The 21992-nt window shown below is 39.9% G+C and overlaps 1 protein-coding gene across 1 annotated transcript in view; it reads right to left on the bottom strand.

The window, feature by feature from the left end:
• cbsa (cystathionine beta-synthase a) overlaps positions 1 to 21765 on the bottom strand; it is a gene marked incomplete at its 3' end in the record, with an annotated part of 356940 nt that extends 335175 nt beyond the window's left edge. Inside the window, exons 1-15 of the mRNA XM_084390638.1 lie at positions 21742 to 21765; positions 17996 to 18161; positions 15161 to 15422; positions 14550 to 14656; positions 10883 to 11017; positions 10495 to 10574; positions 10211 to 10415; positions 9390 to 9481; positions 9001 to 9126; positions 6351 to 6435; positions 4489 to 4594; positions 4254 to 4331; positions 3325 to 3459; positions 3026 to 3134; positions 2871 to 2955 (exon numbers count right to left, since the gene is read on the bottom strand). Coding sequence (XP_084246764.1) covers positions 2871 to 2955; positions 3026 to 3134; positions 3325 to 3459; positions 4254 to 4331; positions 4489 to 4594; positions 6351 to 6435; positions 9001 to 9126; positions 9390 to 9481; positions 10211 to 10415; positions 10495 to 10574; positions 10883 to 11017; positions 14550 to 14656; positions 15161 to 15422; positions 17996 to 18161; positions 21742 to 21750 — 1780 coding nt within the window. The 5' untranslated portion in view covers positions 21751 to 21765. The remainder of the gene's footprint in view (positions 1 to 2870; positions 2956 to 3025; positions 3135 to 3324; positions 3460 to 4253; positions 4332 to 4488; positions 4595 to 6350; positions 6436 to 9000; positions 9127 to 9389; positions 9482 to 10210; positions 10416 to 10494; positions 10575 to 10882; positions 11018 to 14549; positions 14657 to 15160; positions 15423 to 17995; positions 18162 to 21741) is intronic.
• Positions 21766 to 21992: the final 227 nt, after the last annotated feature.

Genomic DNA, 21992 nt, shown 5'->3' with positions numbered 1-21992 from the left:
TTTCTCTCAAATGTTGTTCACAAATCTGTCTAAATCTGTGTTAGTGAGCACTTCTCCTTTGCTGAGATAATCCATCCACCTCACAGGTGTGGCATATCAAGATGCTGATCAGACAGCATGATTATTGCACAGGTGTGCCTTAGACTGTCCACAATAAAAGGGCACTCTAAAATGTGCAGTTTTACTGTACTGGAGGGGTACCCTCCCCCCCCCCCCAAAAAAAGAAAAAGGTTGTTGATTGTGACCTGTGGAATGTTGGTCCACTCCTCTTCAATTGCTGTGCGAAGTTGCTGGATATTGGCAGGACCTGGAACATGCTGTCATATACGCCGATCCAGAGCATCCCAAACACATTAATTCATGCTGACTGCAAGAATGTCCACCAGAGCTGTTGCCCGTGAATTGAATGTTCATTTCTCTATCATAAGCCGTCTCCAAAGGCATTTCAGAGAATTTGGCAGTACATCCAACCGGCCTCACAACCGCAGACCACGTGTAACCACACCAGCCCAGGACCTTTTTTCGGGGGGAAGGTACCCCTCCAATACAGTAAAACTGCACATTTTAGAGTGGCCTTTTATTGTGGCCAGCCTAAGGCACACCTGTGCAATAATCATGCTGTCTAATCAGCATCTTGATATGCCACACCTGTGAGGTGGATGGATTATCTCGGCAAAGGAGAAGTGATCACTAACACAGATTTAGACAGATTTGTGAACAATATTTGAGAGAAATAGGCCTTGTGTGTACATAGAAAAAGTCTTAGATCTTTGAATTCAGCTCATGAAAAATGGGGGCAAAAACAAAAGTGTTGCATTTATAATTTTGTCCAGTGTATATTTTTGTGCAGGATATATTAAAACTAAGCTCCTAAACAGCAGACAGAACACCTATTTCATGTTAGAGACTTTGCCCGCCCAGTCACATGTCATATAGAAAAAGAGAATATATAATAATATTCTTAAACACCTAAGCCAATGTGTTACAGGCAAAATGTACAAAATCTGTCAAACCTTGTGCTGTTCCTGTTCTGTGTTGCATCTGTCACTAAAAGTGAATCATTTAATTTAGACCTTTGCAGTTTGTACAAACTCATTTCAGAAATTATTGTTTTGTGAATGTCACAATGTGATTGTCTGATTGTCACAATGTAATGCAGGGTTTGAAAAGCGGATGTTATTAAAGAAAATTAATGTTTATAAAGTCGAAAATTAAATGGAAGTAGCGTCTGTCATTTTCACTGGAAAATTGAGTTATGGCATTATGATTAAACCTTATGAAGTTTTACTTCTTTTTTATGAAAAAGATACAGATGAATAATTTAAAATAAGGTCTATAACATGCATTTAAAAAATTGACTGGGTGAATTTTAATTTCATGCCAACTTTAAGAGATGTAAATATTAGTTGGTTTTGTTCCAAGTGAGATTAAGCAGTTCTCAAAAACAATTAATGAAACCATGATCGGTTGCCTTAAGTTATAATGGGTTGTTGAAATGTTTGATGCTAGCTTAACATTTATCAAATTTAATCAGCAGTCATTTAAAGCAACAATGTTGAGGAATATAGGATAAGAATTTCATTTAAATGAGTATTGTCTTGGTACAGGCTCACGTTCAATTCAGTACTCGGGGACAGATATTATTAGCAGGTTGTAATAAGCCTAGGTAGCAACTAATTAAGAATGTGCTAGACTGTTGAGTTTAGCTTGTTACATTAATATTAAATATTTAATTTCTTTTAATTTATACAGATGGGTTATTGTATGTTTATGTCAAGTCAAGTCAAGGTTTATTTATATAGCACAAGTTTAACACAACCGTAGTTGATCCAAAGTGCTTTACAGTATAATACAAATAATAAGAGAAAAAGTAGTAAAAAAAAAAGAAAAAAGAAAGAGATAAAATCAAGTATCAAAACCATTCAGTGTATATACATACAGTACATACATAATGTAGAACACCGAGTTATTTAAAATCTATAGTTTATGTAAATATTATTATCATCATTATATCATTGTCACCTTCACCATCACCACACTTTGACATAAACTCTTAATTATAGAGGCCGACTATGCACCACGCCAAGCCATTATAAGTGGACCTCTGGGATAAATAATTACAGAATATATGAAATGACCTCTAAGAAGGGTGAGGGGTTTTGTCACAATTGTTTTTTGGTTTATTCTTGGTTTGGTGACAGAGCTCTGATGCTCCTATCGTCTTGTCTTTGTGTGAGTATGGAGTTTCAAGTTCCGTACACTCTTTTGTCCGCTTGTTTCTATTGTAAGTGCAAAGTATGGTGTTTGGATCCCGGCACTTCAGTCTAGCTCGGTTTCAGTTCAGTGTCCAGGTTTGGACATTCATGCTCCATGTTTTGTCTCTTATTGTATGCACATGGATTTAGTGTTCATTCACTCACTGTGCACTCTTGTCTCGTGTGTTTTTGTCGAGCACATGGTTTATGTTTTCATTAGCCAGGCAATCTTGTGTTCTCTTGTTTTGTATGTTTCTATGTGCCATGTGCTTTGTTGTCTATTGTCTTAACCCTGCCATTTTTATTACCTGATTATTGGTTTAATTGCCCCACCTGCTCTCCCTCGTTACCCTCCTAATTTCCTTCCTTATTTATTTCCCTTGTGTTTTCTGTCCTGTGCTGGTTCATTTTGTATCCATATTGTGCTTCTGGTTGCCGTGGTCTGGTCTAGTCTAGTCTAGTCTAGTCTAGTCTAGTCTAGTCTAGTCTGTGAGTTTAAAATCTTTCCCTGTTGTGTTTTGTTTTTTTATTTGCCCTACCAAGGGCCTTTTGTTCACATTATCCAGTAAATGAAGAATTATTACTCAATGTCTGGTCATGACAATAAACACTCACACTGAATCTGCTCATGGACCACCAGGGCAAAGTGATCAGTTTCCAAGATCCGAGACAGCCTTCCCATGTTGTCAGTTAGACGAATCTAAAACAGGCAAAATGGTAAAGTAATATCAGATGGATTGACCTTTCTAAAAGTCCTGCACTAGACTCACCTGCTTGAACTGTTTGTAGAGCACTTTGCTGACAGGATCAGAGGGCTTCACCTTTCCTGCAAGCACAGAAGCAAGCATGTTTCCCAGGGTCACCATACCCAGAATCAACCTGCAGAGAGGAAGCCAAACACAACTGTATTCCAGTCCTCATTCAAATGTAGTGTAAAACACCTTCAATCAGCTTCATTTACATTGACAAATGTTTTAATACAATAGGTACTGATGAAAATTACAGTGAGGTCGTCAACATTTTATTTTGAATTTAATATGAAAATGTTCTTAGTTGCATTTTCACTCACCCAGCTTCATCTACGACAGGTGCCTGGTCAAAGCCCTTTTCTTTCAGAATTTTGATAGTTTTTTGGCATGTGACTGTGGGCAGCACAGTAAGGGGAGCACAGAGGTTTAGACTTTGCAATTTCAAATTCCACCACCTGGAAGTAATTGAATGACAGATGAAGATAAATGAAGAATGAACACAGGACCAAAAACAAATGAGAGGCTGCTCAGGTTCTAAATACCTAGACTTTGTATAAATGTTTAAAATAGGAGAAAATGGCCATAGCTTTCACAAAGAGAAGTTATCATATCCACAATATCTAAATAACTAAAAAGTGTGGAGTGAAATGGGTTTTCTATGGTTTAAACACCTAGTTCAAAACCCTTTTAAATAACGTTATAGATGAATAGATGAATGTGTTCTCTAAACTAAATGTTCCACTATCATCAAAATAAAACCTTAGTTCTGGGTCATAACTGAGATGGATTTTAACTTAAAAGCTGAAAAGTATTCACAGGACAATGGTAAATTGTGTTTAAAATGTTACAAACTATTCAAATTAATGGTTTGATATTTTTGTATAATAAATTTTACATATTTTGCTGTTACGTTAATTGTTTTGTGTTTTTAATAATTGTTTTTACTAAAATAAATAAAATGCATTGAAAAAACGTACCCCATATAGTGTGATGTCCTGATCATGTTTTGTTATTATGACATGTTGTCAAAAAAGGTCAATATGTATTTCTTTTTTTATGTGGCAATGATGATGGAAATGTTCAATATATTTTAAAAGATCAACTTATATTCCTATAGAGAAATTTAAGTAAGTACCTTAATGAATATTCACCAAATGAAAAGTATGACAAATAGCCCTAGTCTCACCTATACACTCCACTTGAGCTTTGCTGACTAAATCTTAAACTGACAAAATGATCCTCTCCTCACCAGGGTTTATTCACCATGATGTCCTCCACCCTCAGAAAGCCCTTCTGGAACATCCACTTATCACTCAAGAACTTGGACCTTTAGAGTAAATATTATATTTACACAGTATATGTTATACATGCATGCACACATCTATGCATTTGGCAAATGCTTTTAACTAAAGTTAAAGTGCATTTAAGGTCAAAACAAAACAAACTGAAACTGAATACTTTTATTCAGTAAGACTTCTCCTTACATGTAATTTCGAATCGAGTCTGGCAGAATCACAACACAGCGCTGACCCTCCTTCAGCTCTTTGGCAAACTTTACTGCAGCTACCATGGCAGTGCCTGAACTACCACCTGACAACAGAGACAGAGCATTAGACTGATAAACAATGCAGCATATACCGACTTCAATATTCTCATAAACATTTAACATGTTGAAAAATTCACAGACATACAGTGGGTACGGAAAGTATTCAGACCCCCTTACATTTTTCACTCTTTGTTATATTGCAGCCATTTGCTAAAATCATTTAAGATCTTTTTTTTTGTTCCTCATTATTGTACACACAGCACCCCATATTGACAGAAAAACACAGAATTGTTGACATTTTTGCACATTTATTAAAAAAGAAAAACTGAAATATCACATGGCCCTAAGTATTCAGACCCTTTGCTCAGTATTTAGTAGAAGCACCCTTTTGATCTAATACAGCCATGAGTCTTTTTGGGAAAGATGCAACAAGTTTTTCACACCTGGATTTGGGTATCCTCTGCCATTCCTCCTTGCAGATCCTCTCCAGTTCTGTCAGGTTGGATGGTAAACGTTGGTGGACAGCCATTTTCAGGTCTCTCCAGAGATGCTCAATTGGGTTTAAGTCAGGGCTCTGGCTGGGCCATTCAAGAACAGTCACGGAGTTGTTGTGAAGCCACTCCTTCGTTATTTTAGCTGTGTGCTTAGGGTCATTGTCTTGTTGGAAGGTGAACCTTCGACCCAGTCTGAGGTCCAGAGCACTCTGGAGAAGGTTTTCGTCCAGGATATCCCTGTACTTGGCCGCATTCATCTTTCCCTCGATTGCAACCAGTCGTCCTGTCCCTGCAGCTGAAAAACAGCCCCACAGCATGATGCTGCCACCACCATGCTTCACTGTTGAGACTGTATTGGACAGGTGATGAGCAGTGCCTGGTTTTCTCCACACATACCGCTTAGAATTAAGGCCAAAAAGTTATATCTTGGTCTCATCAGACCAGAGAATCTTATTTATCACCATCTTGGAGTCCTTCAGGTGTGCTTTCATGTGTCTTGCACTGAGGAGAGGCTTCCGTCGGGCCACTCTGCCATAAAGCCCAGACTGGTGGATGGCTGCAGTGATGGTTGACTTACTACAACTTTCTCCCATCTCCCGACTGCATCTCTGGAGCTCAGCCACAGTGATCTTTGGGTTCTTCTTTACCTCTCTCACCAAGGCTCTTCTCCCCCGATAGCTCAGTTTGGCCGGACGGCCAGCTCTAGGAAGGGTTCTGGTCGTCCCAAACGTCTTCCATTTAAGGATTATGGAGGCCACTGTGCTCTTAGGAACCTTAAGTACAGCAAAAAAAAAATTGTAACCTTGGCCAGATCTGTGCCTTGCCACAATTCTGTCTCTGAGCTCTTCAGGCAGTTCCTTTGACCTCATGATTCTCATTTGCTCTGACATGCACTGTGAGCTTTAAGGTCTTATATAGACAGGTGTGTGGCTTTCCTAATCAAGTCCAATCAGTATAATCAAACACAGCTGGACTCAAATGAAGGTGTAGAACCATCTCAAGGATGATCAGAAGAAATGGACAGCACCCGAGTTAAATATATGAGTGTCACAGCAAAGGGTCTGAATACTTAGGACCATGTGATATTTCAGTTTTTCTTTTTTAATAAATGTGCAAAAATGTCAACAATTCTGTGTTTTTCTGTCAATGTGGGGTGCTGTGTGTACAATAATGAGAGAAAAAAATGAACTTAAATGATTTTAGCAAATGGCTGCAATATAACAAAGAGTGAAAAATTTAAGGGGGTCTGAATACTTTCCATACCCACTGTATAAAGGTGAAATTTAATAAAAGATCATGTTCTTACCACATAACAGCCCTTCATCTCTTACAAGCATTCGGGCCATGGCAAACGATTCATCGTCTTTGGATTTGTACCATTTGTCAACCAACTGAAATAAACACACACAGGGGTTTCAAAGTAGTCCTGCATCATTTGTACATGACTGATTCCCCCACTAATAGGACGCTGTAAGCCAAACCTATACTTCTACAGCCAACTACTGGTAAAATGTCAAAATAGCAACAAATGGAACCAATGAGTGGACTATTGCAACAAACATGTGGACGTCACAGAACAGGGTCCGTCCTTTTGGGCATCGGATTATCCAGATGAAGACATGAGGACAGTATAATTTGTATAATATTTGATCTTAGCACTTTTACTGCAAGTATGTGATAATGTGCCTGATATGGTATGTGACACCTTTATTTATTTATAAAAATAAATTAATCAAATAAGCATTTTTTTATTATTATTATTATTATTTTTAATGCTTTTTATCCCCATAAAGCCTACTGTATCATATTTGATACATAAATATATTATTATTTGACTATAAAATGAACTTGTATTTTTGTTAACAAAGATGAATAAATACTGTAACAAATGCTCATTGTTAGTTAATGTTTGTTAATACATTAACTAACGTTAAGGGGGCCTAATTTTGTAAAACATTACCAACTTTTTTATTTCCAAACATTTGCTATAGTTTTCCCTGCTTCAAGTGCACAGTGTTTGTAAAACGAAAAAAGTGTCAGGCACCACTGACCGTACATATGTAAACATCATGACTATTTGGTTTATACAGCTGAGAGTCAGAATTCTCATCCTGAACATCAAGTCAGGTCCTACTTTCACCACAAATGATTATCTGCAAAAATGTCTGATTGATGTAAAAGTACATTTTTACAAACGCTCCTTGTTAGTTGAGGGTGTGAAGCCATACTTGTTTTCCAGCCAGTCTACAACTCAGATACAACTTTTGAATTGAATAGTGTATTAGTAAATGTTAAAATTAACATGAACTAATATTTAAAAAAAATACTTTTGAAGTATTTTTCATTGTTAGTTCATGTTAATTAATGTTAACAAATGGAACCTCATTGTAAAGTTTTACCAGCAAGTCTAATTGTGGAGGTTGAGCTTTCATCATTGGTTTCATTTTTTCTTAGCCTGACTACGTCAGACTTCTTACTTCCGCTCAATTTCATTTCGCTTCTGTACTCAGTCTGAGACAGCGTAATAGCTTTCCGTTTTCCTCCGGCCTGAAAACAGCTGGCCAATCAACGAACAGAGGGCGGGCTGAGAGCCGTGACGTAGACACTGATTGTACCGTGGATGCGTAGATTTACTTCACATAATCTGCAAAAGTCGTTCACAGCCATGTTCACTCCGGTATTTCGCTCGATGGTTTTGTTTTCGCATCATACTACGTGTTTACAGTGGAAGTTAGATGCGGCTGAGCATGCGCATAACACACGCCATAACCAAACGTTATGTGATTGGCTTACGGGAACCAATGATTTTAAACTTCAGACAAGCGCCCCCCCGCAAGAAAGAAAACGCTTTTCAATTATGCCATGCCAGACTCTGTCTACGAAGCAAAGCGAAGTAGCAGAGTTTGGTATTACCAGACTAATTTTTTCTTGCTGTTCCACTATCAACTTCAATGCCTCATCTCTATGTCTATGTCCCAGTTATACATAAACACATCCGATAAGACGTGATTGAATATGTGCACCTATAACAGGGCTAATTCATGTCTGGATGTTTGGGAAATTAGTGTAAATAAACAATAGCCAGAGGTTAAACGTGCTCACTATGGTTCAAATATGGATCATGATGCACTCACTGTTGATTTCATCATTAGGTTTTGTACACAGGATGCTTTAAAGGGTTAGTTCACCCAAAAATGAAAATTATGTCAGTAATTACTCACCCTCATGTTGTTCCAACCCCCTTGTGGGCCTCTGAGTGAGTTCACGTAGTGTAACAGCGCAGCGCTTCTGGGTTGTACGTCAGAACGTAGGCTCACTATTGGCCGACGCTGGTCCTGTGTGTGATGCGTGTGTTGCTGGCCAATAGTGAGCCTACGTTCTGACGTACAACCCAGAAGCGCTGTGCTGTTACACTACGTGAACTCCCACACAGAAGACCCACACAGAAGAAAATGAATAGTTGAATAAAGTCATTATTTTAGTTTTGTTTTTGCGCACAAAAAGTATTCTTGTCGCTTGATAAACTTAAGGTTGAGCCACTGTAGTCACTTGGACTATTTTAACGATGTCTTTACTAACTTTTCTGGGCTGGCAGATATCAATTACCTAGCAGCCTATGAAGGAGTGAGACAGCTCTCAGATTTCATAAAAAATATCTTAATTTGTGTTCCGAAGATGAACGAAAGTCTTACGGGGTTGGAACAACATGAGGGTGAGTAATTACTGACAGAATTTTCATTTTTGGGTGAACTAACCCTTTAATGTATGTGGCAGTGCAGAAATATAACAAAAATAAATTGGAGGGCTGCATAAAAATGATTGATGGTCAAAGATCTGGTAGGATACCAGTTGAAGAGCCCTATCATGGACAAATAAATTTTTTAAAGGACATTAGACTTTTATTTGAATCTAATTTAACACTCTACATAATCTAACACCTATGTACATTCACTCACAGATCTGTCCAGAACGGTGGGTATAAAGTCATATCCGATGCCCTCCACTTCATACTGGGTTTTATCTGTCCGGTTCAGCTCATCAGGCTCAGCGAGGATCGAGCCCTCTGGGTCCACTGCAACAATCTAGCAAAACAGACTTTAGACGTGTGAACATATTCGGTGTTGTCTTGTTACTTTACCTTGTTGCCTTAGTGACTTTAAAGCTGCAATTTATATGATTTCTTATGCAGAATCAATGGTATTCCTATGATGTGGTATACTCTTCCATTTTTCTCTTTCTGGCTTCTTGGCATTTTAAAATAAAATAGTACTCTGTTTTTTGTTACAAAACAAGTGAATTTCAAAGAATTGCTGTGCATCAGGTCTCAGGGACAATCAGTGTCTACCTTAACATTTGGGCATTTCTCCTTCAATTTGCGAGCAACGCCAGTAATGGTGCCACCTGTGCCAGCTCCTGCCACCAGCATATCTACTTTTCCTGTTGACACAGGTAAGGCGAGTAGAGAGTTAAAGGGATAGTTCACCTCAGAACCCTTTCATTCATCGTAGAAGCACAAGTGAAAGTATTTTTAATGAAATCTGAGAGATATTCGCCCCTCCATTGGATAACCATTCACCCAAAAAACAGTTCAAAACATTCATAAAGACATTGTAAAATAAATCCATATGAATTGAGTGGTTCAGTCCAAGTCCTCTGAAGAGAAGCATCAAGCAAGTACGGCTGAGCTTCCGTTTATCAAATTTGAGCGCTCTATCTGCTGATCAAGCGATTGTGTCACTTCAGAAGACTTGGATTAAACCGTTCGATTCATATGGATTTCTTTTACGATCTCTTTATGAACGTTTTGAAAAATTTGAAAAAAAAGAAGTTTTGGGTTAATGGACGTTCAATGTAGAGACAGAAAACTATCAGATTTAATTAAAATATCTTAATTTATGTTCCAAAGATGAACAAATGTCGGTTACACTTTATTTTGAGGTGTCCTTGTTTCAGTGTAATTTTACATTTAAATACTGAGCAATATTAATTAACTACATGTACATCCTTAGGGCGGTGCAACTGGTGTGACTGCACAGGGCCGTGCGCTTCCAGCGGCTAAGCGGTCGATTCAATTCCAATTCAATTCAATTGACAACAGACAAGAGTTAAGTTGTGAAGATCAAAAGCAGAACAAAGACAGAGAGAGAGCAAATACACGATTACTACCATCACACTGCTCCAGAATCTCCTCAGCAGTGGTGTCATAATGAGCCAGGGGGTTGCTGGGATTGCGGTACTGATCCAGGATGTGCGAGTCAGGAATCTCATTCTTCAAGCGCCAAGCCACACCCACATGGGACTCTGGGGAGTCAAATCGCGCACTGGTGGGAGTTCGGACTATCTCAGCACCCAAAGCTCTTAACACGTCAACCTATGATGAGACTCTTGTTTAACTGCATAAAATTTATCATTCTTGGTGGGCTAAGAAAACTAATTGGAATAAATCGTACCTTTTCCATGCTCATTTTCTCAGGCATAACAATTATGCAGCGATAACCCTTCACTGCTGCAGCCAGTGCAAGACCAATACCTGCATAGAATGCACAAATTTGTTAGACCTTCAGACCAGATTTTTTTTTACTAAGCAAATTTTTCTTTCTTTTTTCCTAATTCTTTTGTTTTTATTAACTTTTTTTTTTCATGTCCACTACAATGGAATCCATGACTAAAGCAAAATAAAAATTTGCATATATTGTTGAAGATTTTGAAAAGAACATACTGTACTGAAACAATGAGCAATTCAAAAGGAATGTAAAAAAAAAAGGTAAGATGAAGTATCAAAAACGTGTTTGACAAAACAGAACAGTCTGTAAATAATTAAATGACCTGTGGGATTACCTGTATTTCCAGAAGTGGGCTCTATAATGGTGTCTCCAGGTTTGAGAATGCCGTCCCTTTCTGCATCCTCCACCATACGCAGACTGATGCGGTCCTTCACACTACCACCAGCATTAAAGAACTCACACTTGGCCACTGCAGACAAACAAAACTTAATGACTGTTTTATGTAACAATAAATCCACATAGCAGGGAAAACTACCTCAATGGACACAAGTGTATGTCTAAAATCCCTTGTCTTTTTAAATATTTTGTCTTTCAAGGATACCAAGCTTTTGATGTTCTCTTACGAGAGGTTCAGGTTAAGTTGCTTACGCTACGGGAAAGTAATCTTTTCTCGAGATATGAAGGCAGAAAATTATCCTTAATTTTTTTTATTGTCAACGCAGTGCAGCAGCTAGCAGACCTAGAGCGGCTGTCTAGCGCGCTCATTGGCTGCCGCGTGGCAACTGCAGCAGCCAACCACTGAGCCCCGCGTGACGTCGCGCCCTTACACGTCAGAGCCCGCCAGAATGGGCGTGGCTTTAGTGTATATAAGGACGGGCTCGGGTGCTGCTTCCCTGATTTTCATTCTCTTCAGCGAAGCTCTACGCATCCTGAATCCTGAGAAGAAGCCTCCGCCGTGGAAACAAGCGACTAGCAAGCAGAGGAAAGCGTCTGAAGAAGCTGGTGGTCTTCACCGCCTTCAGCCATCTTCTGCCACGCTATCCGGCGACAATATCCTTTTCACTGCTGTGTGTGTTCGCCGCCGCGACACACACTCCTTTGTCTTTGTTTTTGTAAAAATGCCTCGCAGTTCCTGTGGCTCGTGCTGAGTCCCGCTCAGCGCTGGAGACCGCCATGTGATCTGCGCTCTCTGCCTGGGTCGAGATCACGCAGCTCTCGCTCTCTCTTCGGGAGGCTGCGTCCACTGCGAAGAACTTTCAATGACGACCGTGCGGGCTCGACTTGAAGTGTTTGACCCCGAAGCTGTCACTCCGCCCGTCACTGCTGGACCGCGCAGGAAGAAGCGCCGCTCCCAGAGACCACCGGAGTCTGTAGCGGCAGTCAAGAGCTCGCCGGAACCTTGCCCGCGAGCCTCTCTCTCTCCTTCTCCGCCCCCCCTCCCGGACGCGCAGCTGCCGGCTTCTGCCCTCACTGCCGCCGCCTCAGGGGACGAAGCGGAAGGAGATGCCCCCGGTGACAGCTGCTCTATCCTGGCCTCAGACAGTGAGGAATGGTCCGGTTCGCACCATTCTGCCTCCTCTTCGGTCCAGGAATCCAGCCGGACGCGCTCCGGCATGGATGCGGAACTTATGCGCCTCGAGTGGTCACCGCCTAAGGAGCCCGCACGGCTGTTTTCTTCACCGCCGCCGCCAAGCGCCCGCATCCAGATCTGCACCCTTCCTGCCGGAGCTCCACGCGGAGCTCTCTAAATCGTGGAATGCACCATTCTCCGCGAGACTCCACTCTCACGTTTCCTCGGCGCTCTCACAGGTTGACAGCGCCGCCGAGAAGGGGTACAACACTATCCCCCCAGTGGAGGAGGTGGTAGCAGCGCACCTTTGTCCGCCCTCTGCGGGATGGCGTTCAAAGGCTGCCCTCCCGTCTAAGGCATGTAGAACGACGTCAGCTCTTGTCGGCCGCGCTTTCTCTGCCGCCGGACAGGCTGCATCCGCACTACACTCAATGGCAGTCCTGCAGATACTCCAGGCCGATCTCCTCCGCGAGATAGACGAAAGGGGCCTGGACCCTCACAGATTTGAGAAGCGCGACGGATCTCTCCCTCCGCGCTACTAAGTCTGCGGCCCAGGTGATTGGAAGGTGCATGTCGTCGCTCACCGTCACAGAGAGGCACCTCTGGTTGACACTCGCCGACATGAGGGAATCTGAGCACGCCACATTTCTCAACGCGCTGCTCTCCCCCACCGGCCTCTTCGGCCCAGCGGTAAACGGGATCGTTGACCGCTTCTCGGAGGTGCAAAAGACCACACAGGCAATGAACCTTTTTCTGCCTCGACGCTCTAGCTCTGCTGCAGGCCGCTCTCGAGATCAGCCTCCTGCGCGAAGCTCTAACCAGCGTCCAGCACAGCCTCCGTCTTCGCAGCGACGACAGGGCAGCCACCCTAGATCGTGCTCAGCCAGCTGTCACAGACCGCCTCCCCCGAGGGGACCCCGGCCAAAGATCGCGCTGAAGCCCGAGCACGCGAAGTCCTCCTAGCTGCTGCAGGGAGGAAGAGGCGGTTAAGTCCCGCTGCGTCCGGACCACCGTCAAAACACCCCGCTTTGTCAGTCCCCTTAAGCAAGGCTACTGCAGAAGTGTATTTGGCAGCCAACGAGCCGGTAAAATTACCCGCTCGCCTGCACACAAATGTCGTTTTCACGGCTACCCAGAGAAATCTCAAAAAGTGTGTAATATTTGGTTATCCGGCTCAAGCCGCTGGCATTTTAAGTGTAGAAAATGTGCCCACATCTCAGTGTTCACCGCTACACACAAGCACGATAACCCCCGTGTCTCTCACAGAGCCCACTCTCATAAAGCTGGCAAATGCCGCTCGAGTACTAAAAGTAGAAGATGTATCCACGAGCCCGTGCCCACACCTACTCACTGCCCACTCTGTCACACGGCCAAAATTACCTCTTACGGTCATGTCATAAATGTAAGTCCCTCCGACTTACTGACAAACTTACTGACAAACACTTTACCCCCGGCGCTGCTCGCGTGTCCCAGTTTTCCCACAAAATGTTCCCCGTCCAAGAAAACCGGGACATCGTGTGTAAAACAACCAGCCATCGCTGTCAGCAAGCCGCCGTATCCAAGCACCGACACCTTTGAGTCAGGTTATCGAGCCCACAAAGTGCGGCAATCGAAACCCGGAGGTCATTCTGCCCTTCAGCTGTACATGCAGAAGCATGGGAAGCTATTCCAGGTGTGTCAGAATGGGTGCTGAGCACAGTAAAAAAGGGCTATTCGCTGCAGTTCGCTCGCCGTCCCCCGCGCTTTCAAGCACGGACCGAGACGACAGTGAATTCGGAAGTAGCACACCTACTTCGTGCAGAAATAATGAAGCTACTGTGGCAAAGGGGCCATAGAACCGGTACCTCCTTCTCTGAGCGAGGCAGGCTTTTACAGCCGTTACTTCATCGTACCCAAGAAGGACGGAGCTCTAAGACCTATCTTAAGAGATACCTCTCGTAAGAGAACGTACTCGGTTGCCTAATGTAACCTCGGTTCTCTCTAGAAGAGGGAACGAGTATTGCGTAACCTGCCGTGCTCGCGCCTCGAGCTGATTTCGCTCAGTCGAATGAAAACCAGGGAAGCAGCACCCGAGCCCGTCCTTAATTGGGCGTGACGTCACGCGGGGCTCAGTGGTTGGCTGCTGCAGTTGCCGCGCGGCAGCCAATGAGCGCGCTAGACAGCCGCTCTAGGTCTGCTAGCTGCTGCACTGCGTTGACAATAAATACAAAAATTAAGGATAATTTTCTGGCTTCATATCTCGAGAAAAGATGAGTTTCCCGTAGCGTAAGCAACTTACGCAATACTCGTTCCCTCTTCTAGAGAGAACCGAGGTTACATTAGGTAACCGAGTACGTTTTCATTTGTAATACTCCTTCTGTCATTAAATGGTATTGACTTTGAATTTAATTGATTTACAACTTCAAAAGTAAAATATGAATTAATCACTTACAAAGTTCACACTTTAGTCCAAAAGTCTTAGAGATCTTGTTTATGCGGACCAGCGGTGTGTCTCCAATCCTGTCCAGGATGTTGGGCAGAATGCCTTCAGCTTTTGTCCTCCAATGGTAAAAAACAAAAAAACAAAAAAAAACACTCAAGGTCACTTGAAGAAAAATGAACTCACATTAACGTCATTTTGTGACAGTGTAAATTAAAAATCTTAAAAGGAGTATGCTGTCAAATTTCCGTTGTGATTTATTTGACATCTGGTTCAAATATACATGATGAGACTGTCACTAAATAAAAATAATAACAGGTAAAAATAAAACCAATTCATGTTACTTACACGAGAATGTATCTGCTTCAGTGTGTGGACACTGTTCTAAAAAAAATATTACTTGAAATATCTATACAGAAGATAATCTCTCTCTCTCTCTCTCTCTCTCGTAACACATTTATCTTGCAGATAAGTTTCCTAATAAGGAGATATTCCTGAGAAGTGACCAGAAATGTTTTGTTTAGTAGGCTCAGCTTTTTTAGTACGTGTCATTTCCCTGTCACTTGATTTAAATTAGAAATCTTGTAATTTTAGGTTAGATTCTGAAAGTGAGTGATCATCACCTGGGAAAGTATATGTGAGGGGACTTTTCATGAGACATTCCCGGTTTCCAGGTACATCTACTTGGCAGGTCAGGACGAATCCATTTAGGGTCAGTGGCCCCAGTTTCTCTATTAGGCTGCAGGGGTCTGTCTACCACATCATCCGAAACCAACTTGTTCTCTACGCCATTCCTGCCAGTGGTCTTCTTGCCAGCAAAAGGGCAGGCAGGGGTGTCTTTCTCTTGGTTGGATGGGCCTGAAGGCATGATTTCTCTATAGTTCCCTGTAAAGAGTTTTAACGTTTAACCCAGGATAATTTGTTCACAATGGATTTTACATATTGTAGATTAAGACATGAATAATCAATGGACATGATTATAATGAATGTGATTATACACAAGATACATAATGGAGACATTTAATTTAATCTTAATCAAAAGTAGCAGCAGTTCCTTACATTATCAACCATTTATTTAGTCAAATGTCCAAAGACTTCGGAACTGGCACACTTCCAGGCTGCTGGCTTTCTACTCATTCCAAAAGCAAATATCACCAAAACATCAAAGCCCACAATGATAAAGTACATAATCCACAGAATTAACAAGAAGGCAACAGAGTGCTGCAATGATGATGTATTTTTGTAGATCAAATAAGATTTATCCATTGGCTTTTGGATTATTGCCTAAAGTCAAGGAGACGGAGACCAGAGACGATGGAAAAACACACGGAGAGCAGCAGCTTTTTTTTTTTTTTTAGCTCTGATAGCCGCAAGACCATGCCAAACGTGGTGAGTGCGAAAACAAGCTCAAAACGTTTTAGACCCCGCTTACACCTGTATTTAGCGTTGTTCAGTTGTGATCCGATCAACCAAAACGCATCTTAATAGCAGGTGTAAACAGGGCCAATATCACTTTATCAAGCAACATCACCACAATGACATGAGGAGCCATGACAATTCAAGCCTTTAAGGGATACAGTGCATGTTGATACACTCCAATCACCCAGACAAACATAGCAGGATGAAGTTGTATCAAATATTCCAAACAAATCTGACGCCTTGAATGCACATAGCTTAACCATTAGGTTAATTCCAGAGTATGAGAACCATTAATAGATAACCCAAGAAGCCATGCATATAATACACCAGCTGTTAAAACTCTGAGGCTCTCCAAGATGGCAAGCATGCTTGACTGATTTAATGTGAAATGGCCACAATGGGCAACTCCTTGAACTCTTTATCATGTTCCTCAAACCATTCTTGAACAATGTGTGTAGTGTGGCAGGGTGCATTATCCTGTTAAAAGAGGCCACTTCCATCAAGGAACACCATTGTCATGAAGGGGTGTCCCTGGTCTGCAAAGATGTTTAGGTAGGTGGCACGTATCAAATTTATGTCCACATGAATGGCAGGACCAAGTTTTTCCCATAGCATTGCCCAGGAGCCTTGCTGTTTCAAACATACTCTAACCCAGTCGCCTTGCCATAACAATTTGTCCCTTGTCAAAGTCGCTCAGATCTTTATTCCTGCCCATTTCACCTGCATGATTAGGAGAACTGATTGTTTGCTTACCATCTAATCTACTCAGTACTTAATATGTGGACTTGATCAACATGACATGATCAACAATATTCGCTTATCCTGTCTGTGTGTGTTTGTGTGTCTGTGTGTGTGTGTATATATATTTTTTTCTCTCAAAACTTTTAACATAGAAATGATCGAACATTAGAATTATCAAACATCTTCCATTATGCTTGATCAAAATTCTACTGAAGCAGTATTGCAAAACATGACACTACAGGACCAGAGTTTTTCCCTATTTTGATGATTTCAATTAAGTTATTTTTTTTTCCGGTTCAACCAAAAGCAAATCTTCTGTCAGTCTAAACAGGTGGGCTGGATACCAAGATTTAATGGAAATATGAGTCGCGCTCATGATTACAATATTTACATAGTGTGTCAGCAGAAATAATAGACCTACACATAAAGCAAAAAAGCAGCAGTGTTCTGTAGTCTATTTAATCCACGCCTGCCCTGTATGCAAGTATAGTGTATACAAAGACTAATAAAAATAATGTATTGTATTATGTTACTATGTAAATAAAAATCTTGATGATTAAAAGTTTAAAAGGTTTTGTGCTACTTACATTATAGGGGCCTATTAATGATATCAAACCTGAATGCATAATAACGATTCCCAAATCCATTATTTTAAATCGGTGGGATGTTTTTGTTACGCAAACCTGGCAACCCAGTCTAGGACGCACGAGTGACGAGTAAGACTATTAAAAGAATGGGGAAGTTTAAAGTGGGTCCATGTGCTCTAAGAAATAAACCTACAAACTCTTTCATCTAAAAACTTTCAGTTCAGACTTTCTTGCATACACTCTCTTCCCACAAAACACTCTTATAGGACTTTAAGTACAAAATCCTTTTAATACAAATTTGTGCGAGAACGAGGCAACCATTCATGTAGGCTACCTGCAAAAAAAATAAAAAAAATAAATCCGTGCACTTTTTCTGTAGGAATTTATCAGACTGTCTGTTAGTAGGCTAAATACGTAAAACGTTGTCGGTTTTAATGGAATTGGTTAAAAAGAAATTTTCGTAGTTATTAATAAATCTCATTCCCTGATCTGTTAAGCACAAGGGATTTAGATAATTACTTAATAATAACATACAAATTTAAATATTTAACCTGAATTTGTATACATTAAACCATATTCACAAATACATAAAATGTAATTATTTTGTAATTATCTGTCTCACTCTCTTTGTAACAAATATATCGCTGATAGAATATTGCACAAGTCTACAACAGCTATAACAGCTATTTAACGATTGAAATACATATTTACCTTGCTGACGGGCGCGCCGACCGTCAACTTCAACAGCTGTATGCACCTGTGTCACGTCAACATGAACGGGGGTTGACCATGCACTCATTATGGAATTGGCCATGTGTTGGCGCTCAATATGATTGGCTGGAAGGAGGGCGTTTTTCGTTTGCTCTCCTATCAGAAGCTGGGACATGTCCAACATATTATACAAACAACTTGAAAGAAACATTTGGCCTACAACTTTGAAAAACGACTGGAATGTAAGTCATTTTTACATTTTAAGGCAAATTTCTCTCACATGAGAATGATAAATAGACAAAATATGTCTTTTTGCTCAAATGATATACTAGCTACAATCACCATGAACCAGAATCATGGCAGCAGGTTTTATGATTTTTGAGATAAAAGCGATATTATTTTCCCCAGTACACACATGAATCTGTACCGCTTGAAGATTGCAACAGTATCCCTACCTATACTACAAAGGCAAACATAATTCCTGGTCTTTATGAAGTGCTATTGTCTCCAAACTGATACCACTGCATTTTATGGACAAGCACATAACCAATGAATAATGAACTTCAGTGTGACACCTCCCTTCACACCCACAACACTTCACTGAAGACCTGTATGGGGTGAGATTTCGGTCACAATTCTGCGCGCGCAAGATCACATTTTGAGCGTGCAAAAGGGCATTTCGCACGCGCGTGAACTGAGTTTTGCGGAGAAATGTTCGTCTCGCAGATAAGAAAATATTGCGAGCGAACGAAAATCAATTTTGCATTTAAAATAAATATTTGGATGTGCGCGGACGTTCTCTTTCGCGTGTGCAAAGTTTCACTTTCTTGCTCCTTTCATACCAGCCGTGAGCGCTCTCTAAGCGCAGACAGCTCGCTTGCTCAACACAACCCAGCGTTACAATATGCCATAATTCCAGCCAATCAGAGATAAGACTGCTAAATTCTGATTGGCTGGCTTGAAACCCAATCACAAGACTCCCTGCATCACCGACTGCGGAAGAGAACTAGTGCAGTTGAGTTTATTATTTATGAAAAATATTCAAAAACTTCACTGTAATTCACTGTATTGTTGGCAAATTCAGTTGACACATCACTGATGTCCTGATGGTTATACTACAACACTTATTTTGGGAAAAATGTATATTTTACATTATATATACAATTGTAAATGTATAATTTTTATGATTTTTATGAAAAATATTCAATAACATAACTGTAATTCACTGTATTGTTGCCAAATTCAGCTCACACATCACTGCTGTCCTGATGGTTATACTACAACACTTATTTTGGGGAAAATATATTTTAAGTTGTATATACAATTGTACATTTATGATTTTTTATGATTTTTATGAAAAATATTCTAATTTACTGTATTGTTGCCAAATTCAGTTCACATATCACTGCTGTCCTGATGGTTATACTACAACACTTATTTAGGCAAAATTTTTTATGATTTTTATGAAACATATTCAATAACTTCACTGTAATTCGCTGTATTGTTGCCAAATTCAGTTCACACATCGCTGCTGTCCTGATGGTTATATTACAACACTTATTTTAGGGAAAAATATATATTTTAATTTGTATACAATTGTAAATGTATAATTATTATGATTTTTATGAAAAATATTCAATAACATAACTGTAATTCACTGTATTGTTGCCAAATTAAGTTCACACATCACTGATGTCCAAAGTTATTGAATATTTTCATAAAAATCATTAAAAAAATCATAAATTTACAATTGTATATACAACTTTAAAAAAAAAAAATCCAAAATAAGTGTTGTAGTATAACCATCAGGACAGCAGTGATGTGTGAGCTGAATTTGGCAACAATACAGTGAATTACAGTAAAGTTATTGAATATTTTTCATAAAAATCATAAAAATTATACATTTACAGTAATTGTATATACAATTTAAAATATATATTTTACCAAAATAAGTGTTGTTGTATAACCTTCAGGACAGCAGTGATGTGTGAACTGAATTTGGCAACAATACAGTGAATTACAGTGAAGTTATTGAATATTTTTCATAAAAATCATAAAACTTCTACATTTACAATAGTATATACAATTTAAAATCTATATTTTTCCCAAAATAAGCGTTGTTGTATAACCATCAGGACAGCAGTGATGTGTCAACTGAATTTGCCAACAATACAGTGAATTACAGTGAAGTTTTTTAATATTTTTCATAAAAATCATAAAAATTATACATTTACAGTAATTGTATATACAATTTAAAATATATATTTTACCAAAATAAGTGTTGTTGTATAACCTTCAGGACAGCAGTGATGTGTGAGCTGAATTTGCCAACAATACAGTGAATTACAGTAAAGTTATTGAATATTTTTCATAAAAATCATAAAAATTATACATTTACAGTAATTGTATATACAATTTAAAATATATATTTTACCAAAATAAGTGTTGTTGTATAACCTTCAGGACAGCAGTGATGTGTGAACTGAATTTGGCAACAATACAGTAAATTACAGTGAAGTTATTGAATATTTTTCATAAAAATCATAAAACTTCTACATTTACAATAGTATATACAATTTAAAATCTATATTTTTCCCAAAATAAGCGTTGTTGTATAACCATCAGGACAGCAGTGATGTGTCAACTGAATTTGCCAACAATACAGTGAATTACAGTGAAGTTTTTTAATATTTTTCATAAATAATAATCGTAAAAAATAAGCAAAACAATATTTATACAAAATAAGTCTTGTAGTATAACCATCAGGACAGCAGTGATGTGTGAACTGAATTTGCCAACAATACAGTGAATTACAGTGAAGTTTTTGAATATTTTTCATAAATAATAAACTCAACTGCACTAGTTCTCTTCCGCAGTCGGTGATGCAGGGAGTCTTGTGATTGGTTTTCAAGCCAGCCAATCAGAATTTAGCAGTCTCATCTCTGATTGGCTGGAATTATGGCATATTGTAACGTTGGGTTGTGTTGAGCAAGCGAGCTGTCTGCGCTTAGAGAGCGCTCACGGCTGGTATGAAAGGAGCAAGAAAGTGAAACTTTGCACACGCGAAAGAGAACGTCCGCGCACATCCAAATACTTATTTTAAATGCAAAATTGATTTTCGTTCGCTCGCAATATTTTCTTATCTGCGAGACAAACATTTCTGCGCAAAACTCAGTTCACGCGCGTGCGAAATGCCCTTTTGCACGCTCAAAATGTGATCTTGCGCGCGCAGAATTGTGACCGAAATCTCACCCCATAGACCTGGGGCTTGTTTCAGAAGTGAGGTTAAGTGAAAACTCTGAGTATGTTAACCCTGAAATGAGGGAAACTCTGGGTTTTCTGTTTCAGAATGGGAGGTATGTCAAACCTGAGAAAGCAGAGTAAGTCAAGCCCGTTTCTGAAAGAGAGGTAACTTATTCTCAGAGTCAAGACTCAAGTACCATGGTAACTTACTCTGTGAACCTAACCTGGTCGGGAGCAGGTTTTCTTCGGTAAACCCAGAGTTTCTTTCGGCCTCCTCCACATTTTTAAAGAGTACGCGGTGTTTAAACACCTCATTCATTCTTTCAGTAAATTTATTCATTGCTGGTTTTACTGCTATTTTTGTCCTATTTTTTTTAATAAGATTAAGTCTATATAACTCCTTAACTGGCAACTGAAATACAGTAGTAGATTAGAGTTACATAATGTAGTTCTAAACAAATTCTACAGAATTAAACTGTGGCATTTACTGAAAATCACTGAACTGTGTTCATCTGTGCAACAGAAGTTGATGGACCTTCCTCCTGCTGTTCTTCCACACTCTGGGGGCGGGGGGAGAGATAAAAATGTCCGTTTATACTTAGATTTAAACTTAGATTCTATAGGCTACTCCACATAAAAATGTGAAAAAATCTGAATGTGTAGATTGTTTGATGTGTAGACACATAATATTAACATTACCTCTGTAGGCCTCTCTGTGGCAGCAGAAACTCTTTATCCCCATCGTCCTGTGAAG

This window comes from Rutilus rutilus (assembly GCF_951802725.1).
Source record: "Rutilus rutilus genome assembly, chromosome: 2".
NCBI classification, from domain to species: domain Eukaryota; kingdom Metazoa; phylum Chordata; class Actinopteri; order Cypriniformes; family Leuciscidae; genus Rutilus; species Rutilus rutilus.
This window is presented reverse-complemented; position numbering and strand designations above follow the sequence as displayed.